At 36.8% G+C, this 18,930-nt stretch overlaps 1 protein-coding gene across 1 annotated transcript in view; it reads left to right on the top strand.

Annotated features, from left to right (window-relative positions):
* Positions 1-18,930, top strand: part of LOC100496969 (heparan-alpha-glucosaminide N-acetyltransferase) — a 175,818-nt gene that overhangs the window by 64,031 nt on the left and 92,857 nt on the right. The window contains exons 8-10 of the mRNA XM_018095658.2: positions 7,957-8,033; positions 8,923-8,953; positions 11,062-11,222. Coding sequence (XP_017951147.2) covers positions 7,957-8,033; positions 8,923-8,953; positions 11,062-11,222 — 269 coding nt within the window. The remainder of the gene's footprint in view (positions 1-7,956; positions 8,034-8,922; positions 8,954-11,061; positions 11,223-18,930) is intronic.

Genomic DNA, 18,930 nt, shown 5'->3' on the forward strand with positions numbered 1-18,930 from the left:
GGTAGTGTGATGGTCTGGGGTTGTTTTGCTGCTTCAGGACCTGGAAGGCTTGCTGTGATAGATGGAACCATGAATTCTACTGTCTACCAAAAAATCCTGAAGGAGAATGTCCGGCCATCTGTTCGTCAACTCAAGCTGAAGCGATCTTGGGTGCTGCAGCAGGACAATGACCCAAAACACACCAGCAAATCCACCTCTGAATGGCTGAAGAAAAACTAAATGAAGACTTTGGAGTGGCCTAGTCAAAGTCCTGACCTGAATCCTATTGAGATGTTGTGGCATAACCTTAAAAAGGCGGTTCATGCTAGAAAACCCTCAAATAAAGCTGAATTACAACAATTCTGCAAAGATGAGTGGGCCAAAATTCCTCCAGAGCGCTGTAAAAGACTCGTTGCAAGTTATCGCAAACGCTTGATTGCAGTTATTGCTGCTAAGGGTGGCCCAACCAGTTATTAGGTTCAGGGGGCAATTACTTTTTCACACAGGGCCATGTAGGTTTGGATTTTTTTTCTCCCTAAATAATAAAAACCCTCATTTAAAAACTGCATTTTGTGTTTACTTGGGTTATCATTGACTAATAGTTAAATGTGTTTGATGATCAGAAACATTTTGTGTGACAAACATGCAAAAGAATAAGAAATCAGGAAGGGGGCAAATAGTTTTTCACACCACTGTAATTTCTGGAATTTCTACAAAAGAGGAATATGGTGAATGAGTGTGGGTTTTATGAGTTCTTAGTGGAAACCAGCATCTATGTAATTCTCATCTTGATCTGATGTATTGGTAAGTGACATTACTACCTTTGAAAGCACACTGAATTCTATTGTTCCCTTTCACCTTCTATAACAGAATTAATTTATACCATTTTCTAAATTGAATGAAAGTATTTCAAATACAATATCAAATATATATGACAAATAGTCACAAATAATACAATAAATTGATATTACATAATTATCATGATTACATTCTTTAAACATTGAGCTGATTTATCTTGAGACATCTTGTTTAGTTTGATCTTGAATTTAAAATGTTTTTATCCCACAGATTCTTCAGTTATATAGCCATTTTCTAGCATTTTCTTGCCTAAATATCTCAGAAGGTGATTAGAACTGTCAGCTACTTCTTTTATGAGTCTGGTAGCTGACATGTAGATATCTAGAGTTGGGTTAGTAAATCTGTTCAGTAGGAACTTATGGAAACTTTCTGTAGGATAAATTAAATGCAGGAAAAATTAAATAAGAAAGAAAGGAAAGTACTGAGCTCTCTGGGTTTAAAAAAAAATATGAAGGTTTCTCAGATTCTGATAGATCTGCCTTTATGTAACTATATAGTAAAGTCTATATGGCATTAGTATTTACAAATAACTAATATAAGGTATTCAAAGTGGGCACTAATATCAAACCTATTTTTTTTAAAGTTATATAACCATCTGTCACGAAGGAAAGTAATTCAGTTAAGGTGTTTGTAGTATAATGAGTTAAAAAAAACAAATGAAAGCCCATTAATGGTAGAAAGGTTTATAGTGCTGTGGCATGGGGCCTGAGTGTTAAGCTATAAACATAACTTGATGAATGATAGAGTTAAACCTGCCAAGGTTGAGATATTTATGAACCAGCTGTGTTATTAGAATGTCAAGGGGCTCATTTACAAAGACTCTTATTATGGAATGCTAAGTTGTGACCCCATTTAGAATAAATGTAGGTTACTAAACTCTATGATCTTAATACTGTAATCAAACCATGTACCTGCTCATCCCATATAAAGTACTTTAACTACCTTCTGAGGACACTTCCTAGTTCCATACTTGATGTTGATCTCATCAAGTTATTGGGATATAACTTCAAATATTTCTGCTATAAAATGCTCATAGACAGGAGACTCTTGTGTTCCTACATTATTAGGCTTCTGACTAGTAAGTCATTGCAATGATTCCTTTTCCAACTCAGAACTCATTATATTGCTATTATTATTATGATCATCTTTATTCATTTAACGCCAACATCCTTTGCAGATGTTGTGCAATGAAAATATATATGATTTTTGATGTGACATGTAAACTATAATGTAGGCTTTTCAGATGTGTAGGCCCACATAGAAATACTGATATTTCCATTTTATCTGTAGAACACAGTAGCCAACAGGCTTTAATTTATAAAACAAAGCCTGTAACAATAAACAACTGACCCTGGGCCGGATGTTTTCTGGAAACAATCAACAAAAGACCCTGGGTTGAGTGTCTTCAACCAACACAATAGACCACAGACTCTGTACCCCACCCAGAACCTGTTTTAATCTTTTTGCCACTATCTGTGTGGAGGAGTTTGCACAAGATTATTATATAGGAATATGGGAAGGATGATCAGTTTGTTCTCCATGTTACAGACAGAGTTAGCTTGGTTAGGTTGTGATGCTTGATTGGATAGAAAAGAGCTTGCAAAGGACTGTTTTGATGAAATCACATCCAGGAGATCAAAGAGAATCTGGTTCAGAACTTGAAAGAAGGAATCTTACCTAGGACTTTGTTTAGTAAAGTAGAATGTGTGTTTATGTTTGTGGGTGTTTATTTCCATGACTAATTACTGCAATTTCTGAAATTTATAGTGCCCTTAGCACTACAACAGTGCATCGTGGAGGTATCTTTAATTACTCTGAGTAATTTGTAGGCTTATGGACTCACATAACACGCAGCACTTGAAAGCAACCTACTCATACATGGGGACAGTATATTAAATCCAGACAGAACATAGGATCACAGTGCTGCACAGACCCTTACCTTCTGGCAGTGGTTAACAAATACAAACCCAAACACCTCTGCTACCTGCATTATCTCTTCAATTTAAGTCTATGTTGTCGGCTTTCTTTTCCAGCTACTAGACTTTTCTCATATTGTCCCATGTTTAATGATACTTTGGATTTCTTTCCCCATTTCTATTACCTTCACCCTTCAAAGTTTTAAAAGTTCTCTGTAAATCTGTCTGTATTAGCTGGTTCCATATAACTCCAGCCTATTATTGACCCCCCTACATCTCCCATGCCACTTATTTGGCTTCAGAGCAGATTCCAAATCTTAGCTGTCCACACCTGCCACTTATGTTGTCATATACACTAGATTTCCAGTCTGATTAAAAGAGACTATATATAACACCTAACTCTATTCTCCTGAGATCTATCATTCATTATGGGTGGTACTAATTTGGATTTTGCTATCCTTGTGGCATAATACTGTTCTTATTAGAGGATACACTAGGGTAAGCTTAAAACTGAGTACCAACAGAATAGCACTGGTTACTTTCCTCTGGTAAATATATAAAGCATTTCCTAGGAATCTACTTCACATATCTATCATCCATTGTCTGTCCTCTTTTTCAAAAGGATGCCCACAATGATTTCTCCATTATAGCTACTAGTTATGAGCAAAATGTTTCCCACCTATGGATTTGTGGCGAAACTTCACATTTCACAAAGCTGGCAAAAAATGTCACCATGAACAAACATGGCGTCAAATGTCCATACTCCCCAATGTATTATGCATGACAAAAGTTGCCTTGAAAAACCACACATGGACACCAATGTATTCTGCAAAGTTGCTGCAAAAAAAAAAAATCACGGCGGAAAGGTGCCCATAGACTGCAATGTATTAAATGCTGACAAAATCACTGCAAAAAAAGTTGATGAGAAAAAACACCCACTGACTTCAATGCAGTCACAAATATTCACTTCCTTTCGCAAACGGTTTTGCACACAGGCACTACAGGACAGATTTGCTCATCACTAATAGCTATAAATCATAGCCATCTCTTTCTACTGACATAACAATGGCTTGGTTGCTGACTAAACATAACCCCAAGCATTGTGTTACATTTGCTATACTCAGTGAGTCCTGAATGCCCATAATTCAGAAACTGGTTGCATTTTGAGCTTTATTAAATCTGCTTCAAAGGACATAATTTAGTTAGAATGTAATATACAGTACTGGCATAGTCATTCACTACTTTTGGAATTAAATGAGACATTAGTGAATGACAGTTAGTGAAACATATGGAGACTTTGAGGTCAAGATAACGATGAAACAATACATTTGCTTTGCTATGCTACACCACAAATTATTATTGTATCCTTTACAGAAAGCTCTTTATTCAAAATGCATTTCCTCAAGTGTAATAAAAGTCTTTAAAGGTAAAATATTCACAAAGTGAAAAAATGATTCCTTTGAGTGAACAGTTTTTCATGTGCAAACGTGCCTTTGTGATCCTAAAATCTGTTCTGCCAGTGGAAGATTGTGAATTTTATAGTTCAAACCTGCTCAGAGTATATGGTATGAAACTTACTACTGAAGAAGTTAGTTTTTTGAGCTAAAAGAGGATTTAAAAGTGCAATTAAATAGTAGCTAGTAGTGATGAGCGAATTGTTTCGGCAAACATGGATTCGCAGTGAAATTTCATATTTTGCCATGGGCAAATTGTTTTGCAAATCTTCTGTGAAGTTTGGCCATAAAAATTTGCGTTTCTGTGAATAAAAGGCGCAGTTGCATCAAAAAAGGCATGGGCACTTTAAAAGAGGTGCCAAAACAGGCGCAGTGGTGCACGTCAAAAAAGTCACACAGCACCTATGTTTTGAAAATTTTCCCGAAATGGTACAGATTCGCTCATCACTAATAGCTAATGAAAAATATTACACTTCAAAGTGTAAATTTATGATTTGTTTTTTCCTGTTTATTATTTTTATTACATACCCCCCCATAGAAGGCAAAAGCCCTTATATGATATTTTTAAGGTATATTATAATATGTAATGGTTATTTCTACAGAATGGTGTAAGCATTAGAAAGCATACAGAGTTTTATAATAAATATTTATTTTACTGACTGTAAAAGAAGCATGTGGGTAGGAATTTGCAGGCATCTTTAGTAAGTAACAACCATTTGCTCTGAAAAGGAATTATTTGGCTGGGATAAAGTCCCCTTATAGACTTTAGTCTCTAGTTTTGGTCATGCAACTTCACCTCATTGTGCATAAAACTCCATTCATTAAAGTTACTTATGTCAAAATCATCTGCTTGCACTTCTGCACGCAGTGCCACTCAGTCTTTCCTGTCCCATTCCAAATCAAGTGCAGTTGCACCTATTAATGCAGAGGAATGCAGGCAGTACCTTAAGAGTTCCCTCAACATTCTGCGTCAATTGATGCATCGCTCTTGAAGCCAAACACTGTAATTAATGTCAAGTAATTTTCAAGTGCAGTGTGCATTTGCGTTTATTTTGATGCATTGGTCAAAACTGCATCTGGTGACTGCAACACTGGTATTCTGTGGAAAGATGCTACATTATGGTAAAAAACATGGTGATTGTGCTTAAAATTGCACTGCTCATATACACGTCAACAAATATCAACTGGACAACGAAACCGAACTATACCTAAAGATATGGGACACCTGGATATTAAACAAGGACAATCTCTCTCGACCACAAAGCTATGGGTAGGACCCCCCTTTAACTAAAGCAACCAAAAGCAATAGATAAGTGAGGGAGAAACTGAAAATGTTAGCAAGGAATGATATATATCAATATAGAGACCTAGAGCGCAAACTGTTATAACGTTTTTTTTTTCTTTTTCCACTGTTTTATATCTCTTTTTATTTTTTCTTTTCCCTTTTTCTTTACTATACTTACCCTTGAAGGAGCACAAAATCATCAAGTCTGATAAAGTGCTTCATATACAAAATGATATGCATGTAAAATTTAAATTTCATTTAAAATGAAACGTGAAAAATCAAAAATAAAAGTTACAAAAAAAAATTGCACTGCTCTCTGCACTTGTACTTGTAAATGACTTCTTTTTTTCACTGTCTATCCATCAATCAATCCGTCTATCCATCTGTCTTAACACCTGTACAAGTTTTACTATCAGGGCAGGGGCAATGGGTAGCGTACAGACTACAGAATAGAGATGTAGCGAACTGTTCACCGGCGAACTAATTCGCACGAAAATCGGGTGTTCGCAAGTTCGCAAGTTCGCGAACTTTTAGCGATGTTCGCAATTTTGGGTTTGCCTTAGCTGGAGCCAAATTTTGACCTCTCACCCCAGAGCCAGCAGATACATGGCAGCCAATCAGGCAGCTCTCCCTCCTGGACCACCCCCGGACCACTCCCTTCCATATATAAACCGAAGCCCAGCAGCCATTTTACATTCTGCCTGTGTGTGCTTGTTGAGTTATCATAGGGAGAGAGCTGTGCAGGGGTTTGAGGGGCAGTTTAGGTAGCTTTGCTGACTAGTAATCTACTTTCTACTGCTCTGTATGTAGCTGCTGGGGACAGCTGTCCTGCTGATCTCATCTGCTGTAACCCAATAGTCCTTGTAAAAGCAGTTTATTACACAAGTTTAGAAATGTAGTGTGATTTCTGCCCTTTACAGCACAAAACGCAACGCTGTGTCAACAACGTATTTTTCAGAGAAATTTTTGCCCTTGATCCCCCTCCGGCATGCCACTGTCCAGGTCGTGGCACCCTTTAAACAACTTTAAAATCAGTTTTCTGGCCAGAAATGGCTTTTTTAGGTTTTAAAGTTCACCTTCTCATTGAAGTCTATGGGGTTCGCAAAGTTCGCAAAAGTTCGCAATTTTTGGCAGGTTCATTACATCTCTACTACAGAACAGGTTGTAAAGTGTGTCTATAAGTTACAGAAGTTGCAATATGCTTCCCAACTTTCTGATTCCTCATCACAGGTCTGACCCATGATCAGATACCCACACTCTCATGAGAGTGTGGGTATCTGATCATGGGTCAGACCTGGGCTGAGGAATCAGAAAGTTGGGAAGCATATTGCAACTTCTGTGTCTCTATGAGGAATAGGGCAACATTAATTCAGCAAGAATGTTGGCGAAGACACATTGATTTATGATTACCATATATACTCGAGTATAAGCCGATCCGAATATAAGCCGAGGCACCCAATTTTACCTAAGAAAGCTGGAAAAACTTATTGACTCGAGTATAAGCCTAGGGCGGGAAACTATATGGTATCAACAATGATACCTTAAGAGTACTACCCCCTTAGCTCAATCAGCAACCAAGCTAAAACACAAACAGTTAAAATCCTTCAAAACTATGGTTTATATAGAATATAAAGTGCAATGACTAGTGCAGAATGGGACAGGTGAGGATGGTAGATGAAGATGAATTTGGGAGTGGGCCAGGGCACTGGAGGGTCTGGTTGGGGTGTGATTTGCACACAAAGGGCAGAGGGTGCTAGTCTGGAGGGACCCATGGCACCTGACTCGAGTATAAGCCGAGGGCGACTTTTTCAGCATATTTTGGGTGCTGAAAAACTAGGCTTATACTCGAGTATATACAGTAACTTTCCTCTGCTAAATTTGCACCTTAATGCACCATATAGAGTGTAAATATTTGGGTTGCAGCAATAGGAAAGTGATCCAAAATGCTACTGTCTGTATTTGCTGTATTTGTTGATTTATAGATTTTGCTGAAACATGCAAGGGAAGTTTTATATTGGCTTAACAACTTTTAAAATATACACTGGAGCTGATTTATAGACACAGGTGCTAAATTGTACTTATGTAGTTGCCAATAGCAACCAATCAGCAAATAGTAGTGCTCACAGTATCTGTGAGAAACTGCACTTGTGCAATTTAGCAACTAAATTAGTAAATCTGCTGTGCAGTTACTGAATATTCTGGTGCAAGTTACAAGTCCTTTATGCAAAACACATTAATTGTATGTATGTATGTATGTATATTTTTATGTAGCTCTACTTGTATATGTTGCACTAAACATATGTTTACAATACATTATTAGTACAGACAGAATTTCTAAAACACTTAAGTATTATAAAGATAAGGAATGCCCTAGAATTTTAACTATGAATTCTTAAAAGCAACAGATGTTAAACTGCTAGGTCAATTAAAACAATATCATAATTATACTGCATGTCTTGCACAGATTCTCTCTGACGATAATGGTATTTGTCAACTATGGAGGAGGTGGCTATTGGTTCTTTGAACATGCTCCTTGGAACGGTAAGCAAAACATCCCATAAAAAAATCAAGTATCTGCATCCAAGAACCTTTTAAGCAAATCAGCAATCTCCTCATTGATCCATAAGAGAAAAGGAATTAATATAGACCACCATCTGCTTACTAGGTATGGGTATTTAACAATGAACCCTGTCTTAACTTCATAAAAGCCACTTCGACAAATCAGCAGGACCATATTGATCCTCAGATAGGCTGGAGATTGCTAAATGTATTTTCTTGATGCTCTCGAGAGCCATTATATTCTTGATCTCAGATTCATTTTTTTAACCTCAAGCCTGCTGCACAGTGAAAAATGACTTCTGAAAACGAATATTTTCAATGTATAATTTCAACTTTACACAGTATTTTGGACTAGTATTCGTAGATTGTGCTAAAAGGGCCAAAGGTCAAAAAGCAGCCTTCCAATTGCCATATGTAATAAAAGGCACAAAGATTTCTCAAGTGCAGTAAACAAAGAAGGTATTTGCTTTTAAACAGGTTGGTACAGATGATAAAAACTTTAACAAACTTTCCACATTATATTACATAACTCTCTATGTATTTCCATAAACGAGTGATGTACAGGTACGGAATCTAGTATCCAAAATGCTTGGGACCTGGCATTTTCTGGATAACTTGAATCTCCATCCCTTAAGTCTACTCTTTGGAATTTCTGTCTATCTTGTAATTCAGAACTTGCTGGATAGTGGGTTTCTGGATAATGGAACCTGCAATGTTTTACAGTATTTTTAAAAAGAAAAAGGCAATCACTTTTAAAGATTAGAATTATTTGCTTAAAATGTATTAGAACTTAGTACTAGTTGCTTAAATTCAATAATATAGTATAATGATTTAATATTTTGGACTATTATTTGTGTAATTTGTGTTACAGGACTTACGGTTGCAGATTTGGTTATGCCTTGGTAAGTATTTTTTATTATCGCCCCTTAATTTTTAGCCAGGAATTGTTTTTTTAAACAATTTAGATCAATAGTTTTGTCATACAATTTCTGATTGGCCCTTATTTTCTTCTTGCCCTGCTTCTCCCTTTATTACACTGGGCCATCTACCCATCTACCTCTATAAGAGCAGTACAGTGTCAATTGTTAAATTCCCCACTAATCCTTTTGCACTACAGTATATTTTACTGGGCAAAAAAAGTTGAATGGCAAATACATAGTTTTTGCACCCTTAAGCTTAGCAGTGCCAAATTTCCAACCCTCTAGCTTTCCCAAAATACAAATCCTAAACACCGATATGTAGTATTATTGTGTAGATATATATATATATGTGTGTATTCTTTGCATTTTATAATCAGGGGAGCTTGTGTACTATATTATATGTGCTGCTTGTGCACCATGCATGGATATTACCAACCCACTCGGGATTCAACAATTCAGCTCCCAAATGGAGATGGAAGCCTGCCAGATATGGGGTGGGTTAGAAGAAGAGTGAATTTTAATAGAAGAGGAATGCCAAAAATGCAGAGCTTTCATCTTATACCTTAATGACCACTAGCAAATATGACACAAGTGATGAGCCCTCTCGGTATGATTGCGGTTATACAATAAACAGCATTAAGTCAATAATGTGATTGCTTTTGATTGAATAGGTCAGTTGGAAAGTTATTACCCACTTTACAACCCATTAACATCCAGGCACACATTACAGGGACAGAGCTGCCAGTTCACAAAATTGCTTACTTATAATATTGTATTATATTATTTAACCCATAATTTGCTGGCTTAAATGTTTAGTAAATGGATTTTACTATTTTTGGAAATATATATGCATGCACAAATTTTCTTGATATCATTGTATCGTCTTAGTTATATCCTTATTCCTTGCAAAAGTATAATGCTGCATACAAGTAAAATTGACTAATAAAGGTTTAATATGCAAAACACAGAAAAAAATCGCCAGCGCTCGGTCTAACCCACAATCTGGAGTTGACCAGCTGCTAGAAACGATAAAAAGCCATTATTTATACACAAAGAGAAAGAAAGATTGCCAGCTCTTAGTTTGCCTTTAAAGATAATTTTTACAAAAAATTAGGTTTATTGCATCACAGACTCAATGTTAATAGGCAGTGTAGGACTCACGTACAATGAGGGGCCTTGACGTGGCATGTGAGCTTACATATTTTGGCCAAAGTGTGGTACTAACACCTCATTTTTTGTAAAAAATTATATTTAAAGGCAAACTAAGCACTGGCAATCTTTCTTTCTCTTTACTGTAAATATGGACTGGTGAGCTGTGACCCTAATATACATCTTCCGTTAGCAGTCTTAGCAAGCAGTTGGATATGATTAAAATAGGCTGTCCATTATGCGAAAGAGGTATTGCCATACTTCACTACTTTCTGGCTGCAGGTGTTCCCTTATTGCATATGACTGTTTAATGAATAAAGAACCACAATAATTTGGAATCTAGGGTGCCTTGTGTAAGTGTGAACCTGCTTTCTAGCTTCATTATATCAAAATCCTGTTTGAGCAGCATAGGTCCATTTTATCCACATGCCTCTTCTATAAGTGTAACAGAATATTTGGCATTTTTTGTTTTTTTGAGTAATCCAGGTATATGGACCTCTAGCAAAATTCACATCCATTGGCCTCTATGTATTAAGATGTAACATCATTCAAACAAACACATTTAAACTAACAGTTTTAAAAGCCATATCTTTGGTCTGGCAGTGCAAGATGCCTTTCCAAATTCAAAATGACATTTGACTTCAATAATATTCAATAGCTGTGATTTCTACAGTGTGACTTACCATAAAAAATGGCATTTTAGCTGTACTTGCATGAAGAACATAGATGTGCACAATGTCCATAGATCACCTGATTGTATAAGCAAACTTAGTGCAGTCTAATAGTGTGATGCAAATAATTTGTCACTTTTAGTTTTAGACAGTTTTCAGGCCATTGCAGAGAGATTATGTTCCTAAAGAAACAACACATTCACCCACATGTATGTTCCCATTAGCACATGGTTTTAATCATGCCATTTCACTTCAAGGGTTTTCTTTCAGGTTTGTTTTCATCATCGGTACATCAGTAGCACTGGCTTTCAACGCAATGCTAAAGAGAGGGCTCAGCCGTTGCCAGCTCTTGTACAAATTAACTTGGAGGACTTGCATTCTTTTTGCAATTGGAGTTTTCTTCCTTAATTATGGACCAGCTGATGGGCCACGTAAGCAACCTTTTGACACTTTAAAACTTCATTCTGTTTCCCTGTTTTGCATTTCTCATTCAGTTTGTTTGCCAAGCAGTATAACTGACATTACAGTAAAGTAGCCTCATTGGGCTCACAGCTCATAGTAAACAGATTATAAATGCTTAAACTAGTTTTACAAGACTGGCCAAGTTACATAGTTATCCAATATTTAAAGGAATACATTGGAAAACATGTTTTTTTCAAAACACGTCAGTTAATAGAGCTTCTCCAGCAGAATCTGGATTGAAATCTGTTTTTCAAAAGTGTAAACAGATTTTTTTTATATTTAATTTTAAAATTTCTCATGGGGCTAGCCGTATTCTTTATTTCCCAGGGTGCTACAGCCATGTGATCTGTGCTCTGATTAACTTCAGTCACACTTTACTGCTGAGCTGCAAGTTGGAGTGATATCACCCCCTCCCAGCAGCCAATCAGCAGAACAATAGGAAGGTAGCAAGATAGCAGCTCCCAGTAGAGTCAGAATAGCACTCAATAGTAAGAAATCCAAGTCTGGCTTGGGCCTCCTCCTCACATTTGTCGCAGGTCAAAAAAAATCCCTGCAAAAAAGGAACGGGAGCGTCAAAATGGGTGTGGTCGTGTAAAAATGGGCTCACACAACGAAATGGTTGCATGACACCTGCGTCTCGCAATTTTTTCGCCATTTACCGAATTTTTCTGTTGGTTCGCAAATTTTTCAGCAAAGCGCAAGGGACAGATTTGCTTATCACTAAAGCTGAATGTTTGTGGATTCTTTCCATTTAAATGAATAGGAAAAGCAAGTAAATACTACTTTCCCAAAGTAGCAGTGGCCACTGGTGCTTGGAGGGTTAATTTTTTCACATGCTCAGAATGTTGTTAAGTGGTTTTGATAATTAGAAGTACCTAATGTACCTATTTTCCATGAAGAGGGATGCCTTTTATAACTTGGATGTAGTCCAAAAATTCCTATGCAACTGGAATTGATTCTGGTCTTTGAAATATTGTGCATTATATGTATTAAACTTCTTCACAGGTCTTGTCAACCACAGAGCATGCAAGGCATTGTGGGAAATGGAGTCTTGGCTAAAGTACAGTTGTATTCTGCTACATTGTTTCAAAAGTCAGAAGACACAGGGCTTTATATTATAAAAGAGATTATAAGGAGACGCATACTGCCTCCAACAGCAATAACAATTACAAATAATCTTAAAACCATTAAAAATTATAATTGGAAAGTTGCTTAGAACAGCACATTAATTCATTATGGAAAATTACATTATTTTTATTAAGTAATGCTGCCACATAAGGTTAAATAGATTAAATAATAGATTAAGTAAATCTGTGAGAACCATTGTGTGCATGTCCTTTTCCTTTCAGATTTAGACAATTGTTGGAGACAATTATTATGCTGTGTAAAAAATGGAGTAAAGCATTACCGGCGATGTTGCCCAAGGAAACCAATCAGCAATTAGATTTTAACAGTTAGAAAACCAAAGCAAAGCATCTGATTGGCTGCCATGAGCAGCATTACCAGTAATGTTTCACTCCACTTTTTACACAGCATGATACATATCCCTATTGTTATGGCTCCTGGGATAGTACAGGGTAGGATGTCAACCTACTCTGTGTTCTGCTAGTTGTATAATTATATTAAAGGATACAGTAAAACCCACAACCTGGGAGGGTATTTTTGGTAGCTGTATGCACTATTTTGTGAATTTATGATTTTGGGCCAATACTGTTCCAGTACATAATAGGGGAGCTTGGGAGGTTGATTGCGAATATAACACTGACTTACAAACGTTACACTGATGTTTTCCTATTTGTAAGGTGCTCCGCCGGTCCGGTGCGTTCCCCTACCTCGATTCCTGCCAAGGTACATGTGCATGTCAGGCTTCCAGGGCGCATGCACGCACATAGGGAGATGTCGCTGTGCTGTTGCGCATGTGTGGTGACGTCATGACATGCGTGGTTGTAGGTTTTGAAGCCAAAAGTGTCATCTTGGTTATGGTTTTTTTTTACTTCCTTTTTCTTCACTTACCTTTATGTTTTGGCACTAAAATTCCTTATTTAAACCTCTCCACTCATTCCCTCTTTGCCCAAGCTGGCTTCTAGTTGCCTCAGATCCTGCTAATCCTTGTCTTTGTGAGTTTTTCTAGTTTTGACTGTTTTTCCAACCACGATACTTGCTGCCTGCCTTGACATTAGCCAAGGTCCTTGCCGTACTTCACATTTTGGTAGTCTTATACTCCGAAGTTTGTAGGTTCCCAGCCTGTACCGTAGCAGAAAGTCAAGGGCCCCAAAAGGGCGTTGGTGAACGCCAGGACTGGTTGGGTACCCCCTACTTACTTAAGAGTTAACCGTTGTCAGTGGTCCAAATTCCTGTTTTCATGTGCTTTTATACTGGCAAGGATTCGCACCATGCACAGTATACACAGAGTGCAGACTCAAGGGTATATATATAGTAAATAATAGTAAATTAAAAAAAAGTAAATGTAAGTCTCCAAGCAGTTCCATGACTATAAAAAACCACAAGATGGAAGGCTGAATGCTTTAATACAGGTCATGGAACTCCAAAGTGACTTACAATATCCTTATATTTTACAACAGGGGGTACATTATATATTATAATTCACAAGTTTCAGTGAGTCAAGGGACCTTTTACCTTTTAAAACAGATGGGGCAATAACTCCATAACTAATCAAATTTGCTTTCTTAAAATATACCAAATAGTTAGATTTTCTAAAATGAATTCCTAGAGGTTAATCGGGTAAAAAGAACTGACTATACATAAATCCATTGGTAGACTTCTCCCTTAAAGAATAAATATACTTGAAGCCAATTTATCAAATTAACTTTTAGGAATCTAGCTTTAAAAATCCAAGAAATCATTCCGTTTTGAGAAGTCTTTAACAAAATATGGGGTAGAATATAGAAAATGGTAATGGTGCACCTAATTACTTAAACCATGAAATCACAATTTCAATTAAAACTGCACATGTGCATTTTATTCACTGTTATTGCCATTTATTCGTCAATCTGTCATTGTTGTCTGTGGTGGCAATTGCAAGCTTGAGCTGTTTCAGACATTATGCTGAATAAGTAAATGTTCAGAAAACTTAATCACCATAAATATTGACAGCAAAAATATTACGACTGTAGGAAGCATTTTTGCTGCAATAGCATATAAATAAATTTATGTTCCTAATTCAATACAATAAGCTATTAACCTGCAAAAACTCTATGTCAGGAATTCAGGGTCAGGCAATATTTATAATGAAAGCCTATCAACACAAACACTATACATGAATACATAAGAAAGCAAATATATATATATACTATACATAAGAAAACAACAAAAGTCATATTTGGTTATTGTGTTTTAAACAACATTTATTTTACAAACAAATCAAGGGTTAAAATGGCAGGAAGAACATGTTGGAACATGAAGGAGGCTTAACAATCAGAAAAGGGGCAAGGTAAGCTCCATAAGGCAGAGCCCTATATACCTCGTATTTGTTATATTTTTATATGTAATCTTTACGATGACTTATGTCCACTCTTCTATTGTACAAGCCCAATATGTAAGCGATATATATGTGCTAATAATAAAGTGTTAATAAGGTCAGGGGTATCCAAAGAAATCAGGTGAGGAAACTGGGAAAGCACAACAGACATAACAGAACAGAAACAATAGAATAATAATTACCGAGTCTGACATATATTCAAATTCTTTAAAAATCTACTAATGCTCCTTAAGTAAAAAAAAATGTTTTCCCACTTGATGGGATCTATTTTTCTAAAAACTTCACACTATTCTTATAAATTTTTATAAATAGGTCTCTGTCTGTATAGAGAATCTTTTGCTGTTAATAGCAACGGATTTGGAATACTTTTTCTCACCACATTTATCAGCTCACTGAACACAGGCCATTCGTGATTTATTTTTTTCTTATATTTTTACTGTAATACCTTTTCCTGAAAAAAGCCAAAAAATAATGCACCCTTTTGATGGATTAATTAATAACAGAATAACTAATGTATATATAGCAAACAAGCTGAAGTTGTGCTCAACACTAAATTTAAACAATAAGGTCCTCTGCACCTACCCAATGCCAGATTTACAATTTTGCCGCAGAGAGGCCATCCCCATTTTTTATTTTACAAAGGGACTGAGTTTTACCTGCAACTTCAAGGTTAAAACTCCCAAATAGTTGCAAAATTTGGACAAACAATGCCTGTTTTGTTTAAAGGGGAGGGCATATCTTGGTAGCTTAATGCACAGAATTGTCTTAATGTCCTATATATATTGATAATGGGTGAGTGCAGATGATTGGAGAAAATGTTATGTGCATACTCAGAATATCATACTTACGGTCACTATTAGGAATCATGGTGGTCCATACTACCAAGTTAGCAGTGCCCTACCCCCAGGGGGGGTACGTGGGTCCCTGAAAGGGGGACTCTGCCAAAAAATAGATTTATTTTTTTTTTAAATGGCCTATCCATGCAAGAACATGCCCTTGATCCACCCAGTTATACCCCACTATGAAAAACCTTTTCCCCCGCACCACCTAAACCCCAACCCAACTCACTTCCTACAAGCTCTGCCCCTTCTGCCCCACAAATTACACTTTTACATCTCTTGGGGCCCCCTCTGCCACGTGACCCCTGAAAACACTTCTGTACACTCCTGTACCTCCCTGATGACAGCCCTGATCTTACTTATACTATCAAAAGTGCACAAAATCAATTTGCTCTTCTGAATTGAAATGTTGCAGTATGTTTTTTAGAAATTATTTCATCCTTATCTTGTTTCTCCCTTTCTAGATATGTTAACAAATAAAGAGTGACTGTCCGGGAAAGGGTCTGCAACTGCTCTAAAGTACTTAAACATTGTATCATTATTTAATTCTCTAGCAGAAAAGAGTTTATTGACCGCTTGTCTCTGTGTGTCTGGATAGAGGATGATTACCGCTCTGTACATTTCTTTACAGGTCTTTTGGGAGAAAGAGAAAGTAAATGCGAAAGTGACTGTGAAGGGATAGATTAAAATATATATATTTGAACTGCCGCAGAATTTAGACAACCACAGAAAGATGGAGCATAATAAAAGTGCACCACAATTACTGTAAATGTTGGCAATCTTTTGTGTCTTTTTTGTAGTAATATAGACAATATTTACAGAATGACTAGTGGCCAAATATTAGATAGCACTACTATGTTTCTCATGCATTATTCAGTGGGTCTGATAGTGATTTTTCACATATGGCCCATAAGAGGAAAAACAACTATGTAGACTGTACTGATGCAGGGATCCTTAAAAGTTCATGGCCTGCTATGCTGCAATAGTTTATATACCCACCCATTTGTAAGGAGTGTGAAAATATCTATATTATAGCTATTGTAGTTTCTGCTTCACCAGGTGACGCCACCAGGTGCTGCTGTTGGAAAGGGGAATACCCCGGGAGAAGCGTTATAAGGGGGAGTACAATGATCCGCTTCCTCTTTGGTTAAGGAGGAGAACAAGTGCATGACCCAATAGGTTAGATTTGTGGAACTTACTGTACTCTATTAGAGTTAGTGGTAGGTTAATGAGATGAGCAGCTGAGGCTCCAATGAGGCGATAGGAAGGGACCAGTTTCCCAGCTAGACAACCAGTGGAAGAGGAACTAGGTTAAGTAGGGATTAGTGTGCCTGGAACAGAAGGCTGACCCTTGTGCTGAAAGTCTGTATGAAGGGAAGTAAGAAGCAGGGGAGTAGCCATCAGTAGGGGGGCCCAGTGGCCTGGGATTCCTTATGCTGGATCTGTTGTTCGTTGGGGAATTTGGTGGAGACAGTTACTTGAGAAGTTGTGCTAGAAATTGTAAATTGTGCAAAAAGTGTTAGTTATTAGTAAATTAGTTGGCACAATTTTTTCAAGCGTGTGGGCGGATTGTCAGCCTGTACTTTTGACAATCTGCCTCGTCGGGCCTTACTCTTAGCTTTACCCTTAAGGAAGTCAGTAATGCACAATTCAGATTTGTAAAGTAATAGCTGTCTAACAAATAATATGATGCTGGGCAAATTTGTATTATTAGTTTAGCAAATTGTCATTCAATTTACAGTGTTTATTATATTCTCAAAACTGCTGAATCAGACTATGAGTACAAGCACAATAAATACAGAGGGGTTAACTGCTCCTCTGTCCCTTAATGTTGACATATAGTCAATAATAATTACCATATACTGTTAAGTGGCTGAATATGCAGTTATAATAAATGCAGATAGATTTACATGTATATTGAAATACACCTCCCTATTCCTACTGTGCTGACAAAAACAGACAAACCATTTTGAAAATAATGCCTTTTGCTGATGGGATCCACCACATTTATCGTGGCTCGTGAGAAACCTTTTACACTGATAAAGACACGAAAGTGTCTTTATTCTAGTCTCAAGTGATGTCCATATGCCCTTGAAACACTTCTAATTAAAAAATCTTCAGAGATGTTATTGTATTACCCCTTTAGATATTTATTTATTGCTTCTCCTTGTGGGTGATTTTTACTCAAGGTGGAGAAAAATATTTAGGACACCCTACCTCAAATTCAAGACACAACCCCCCAAAAAGACTTACCTTTTCCATCATTTTATTATTTAGGAAAATAATTTATATAGTTCATAATAAGAGAAACATAGCTTCAGATGCAACGGAGTACAAAACAAAACTATTAATATATGTGTATGTACTTTGTTAAATTTATTGTGTGTAGGTATACACAACTTAATCAAGTTCCAGACAAATTGTAACATTGATGCCCGAAAGTGCAGAATATTGGGCAAAATTATTTCTTGCAGTTTTGTCACTAGCAATCGTAAACAGAGAATTACATGGTTAAATAAAACAGGAATGTACAAATGGTGCTCAACACAATAGTTGTTATTTATTAATAGGAAGGGAAATTGTAAAAACCTGTGCAATGCACAATTAAAGTATAGTTGCGGCCTCTGCACTCAGTTTCTAAAGGCAGAAACCTGTGGATACCCTCATGAATACAAAACTACCTGCATTTAGCAGCACTGTACTTATGATGGGGGGGTCATGTAGGTGCTCCACCCCCTATTTCCTCACTTGCACTTCATTTAGACATACAAAATAGGATGCGGCAGAGTTGCAGCCTGGGTCCTCTGTGTCCCAATGGCAGGCAGTAAGGACAGGGCTGACCTGCATCCTTTCCGTTGCAATCTGCACCTTTCGCTGGCACTTCTCCCTTCAGTTATGGTAAATAAGCCCTGATGTCTTACTTGACCTTTTGTACCCTTACAATCCTTTTTACTTCATCAATGTACTTATTTAATGTATATTATATATACACTGTTCTAAAAGCTATTACAGGTATTTTCCTTCTTTTCTTTTCATTCTTCCATATACCTTGTACTATATTTTCAACCTAATTTGTATTAAAAGCAGTGTGACTTGTCCTAATTATCCTTTGTTTTTTTATACTTTTATAACTTTTTTTAAGTTAATCTATCAGTATGAGGATCATAAGCAGGTGTTCTGCTCTAACCCAAACATATTAAGTATGGTCAATATAGCCCCTCATTCTGCAACAGAATTAAGTTTCACCAGTATTGACCTATTCCCATGACCTTCCAGGGGCTCACTATGGCAGCTTTCTTAAGCCATAACCATCAAGACTTATTTGTTCTCTCTCCTTCC

This window comes from Xenopus tropicalis, chromosome 7, assembly GCF_000004195.4.
Source record: "Xenopus tropicalis strain Nigerian chromosome 7, UCB_Xtro_10.0, whole genome shotgun sequence".
Lineage (NCBI taxonomy): Eukaryota > Metazoa > Chordata > Amphibia > Anura > Pipidae > Xenopus > Xenopus tropicalis.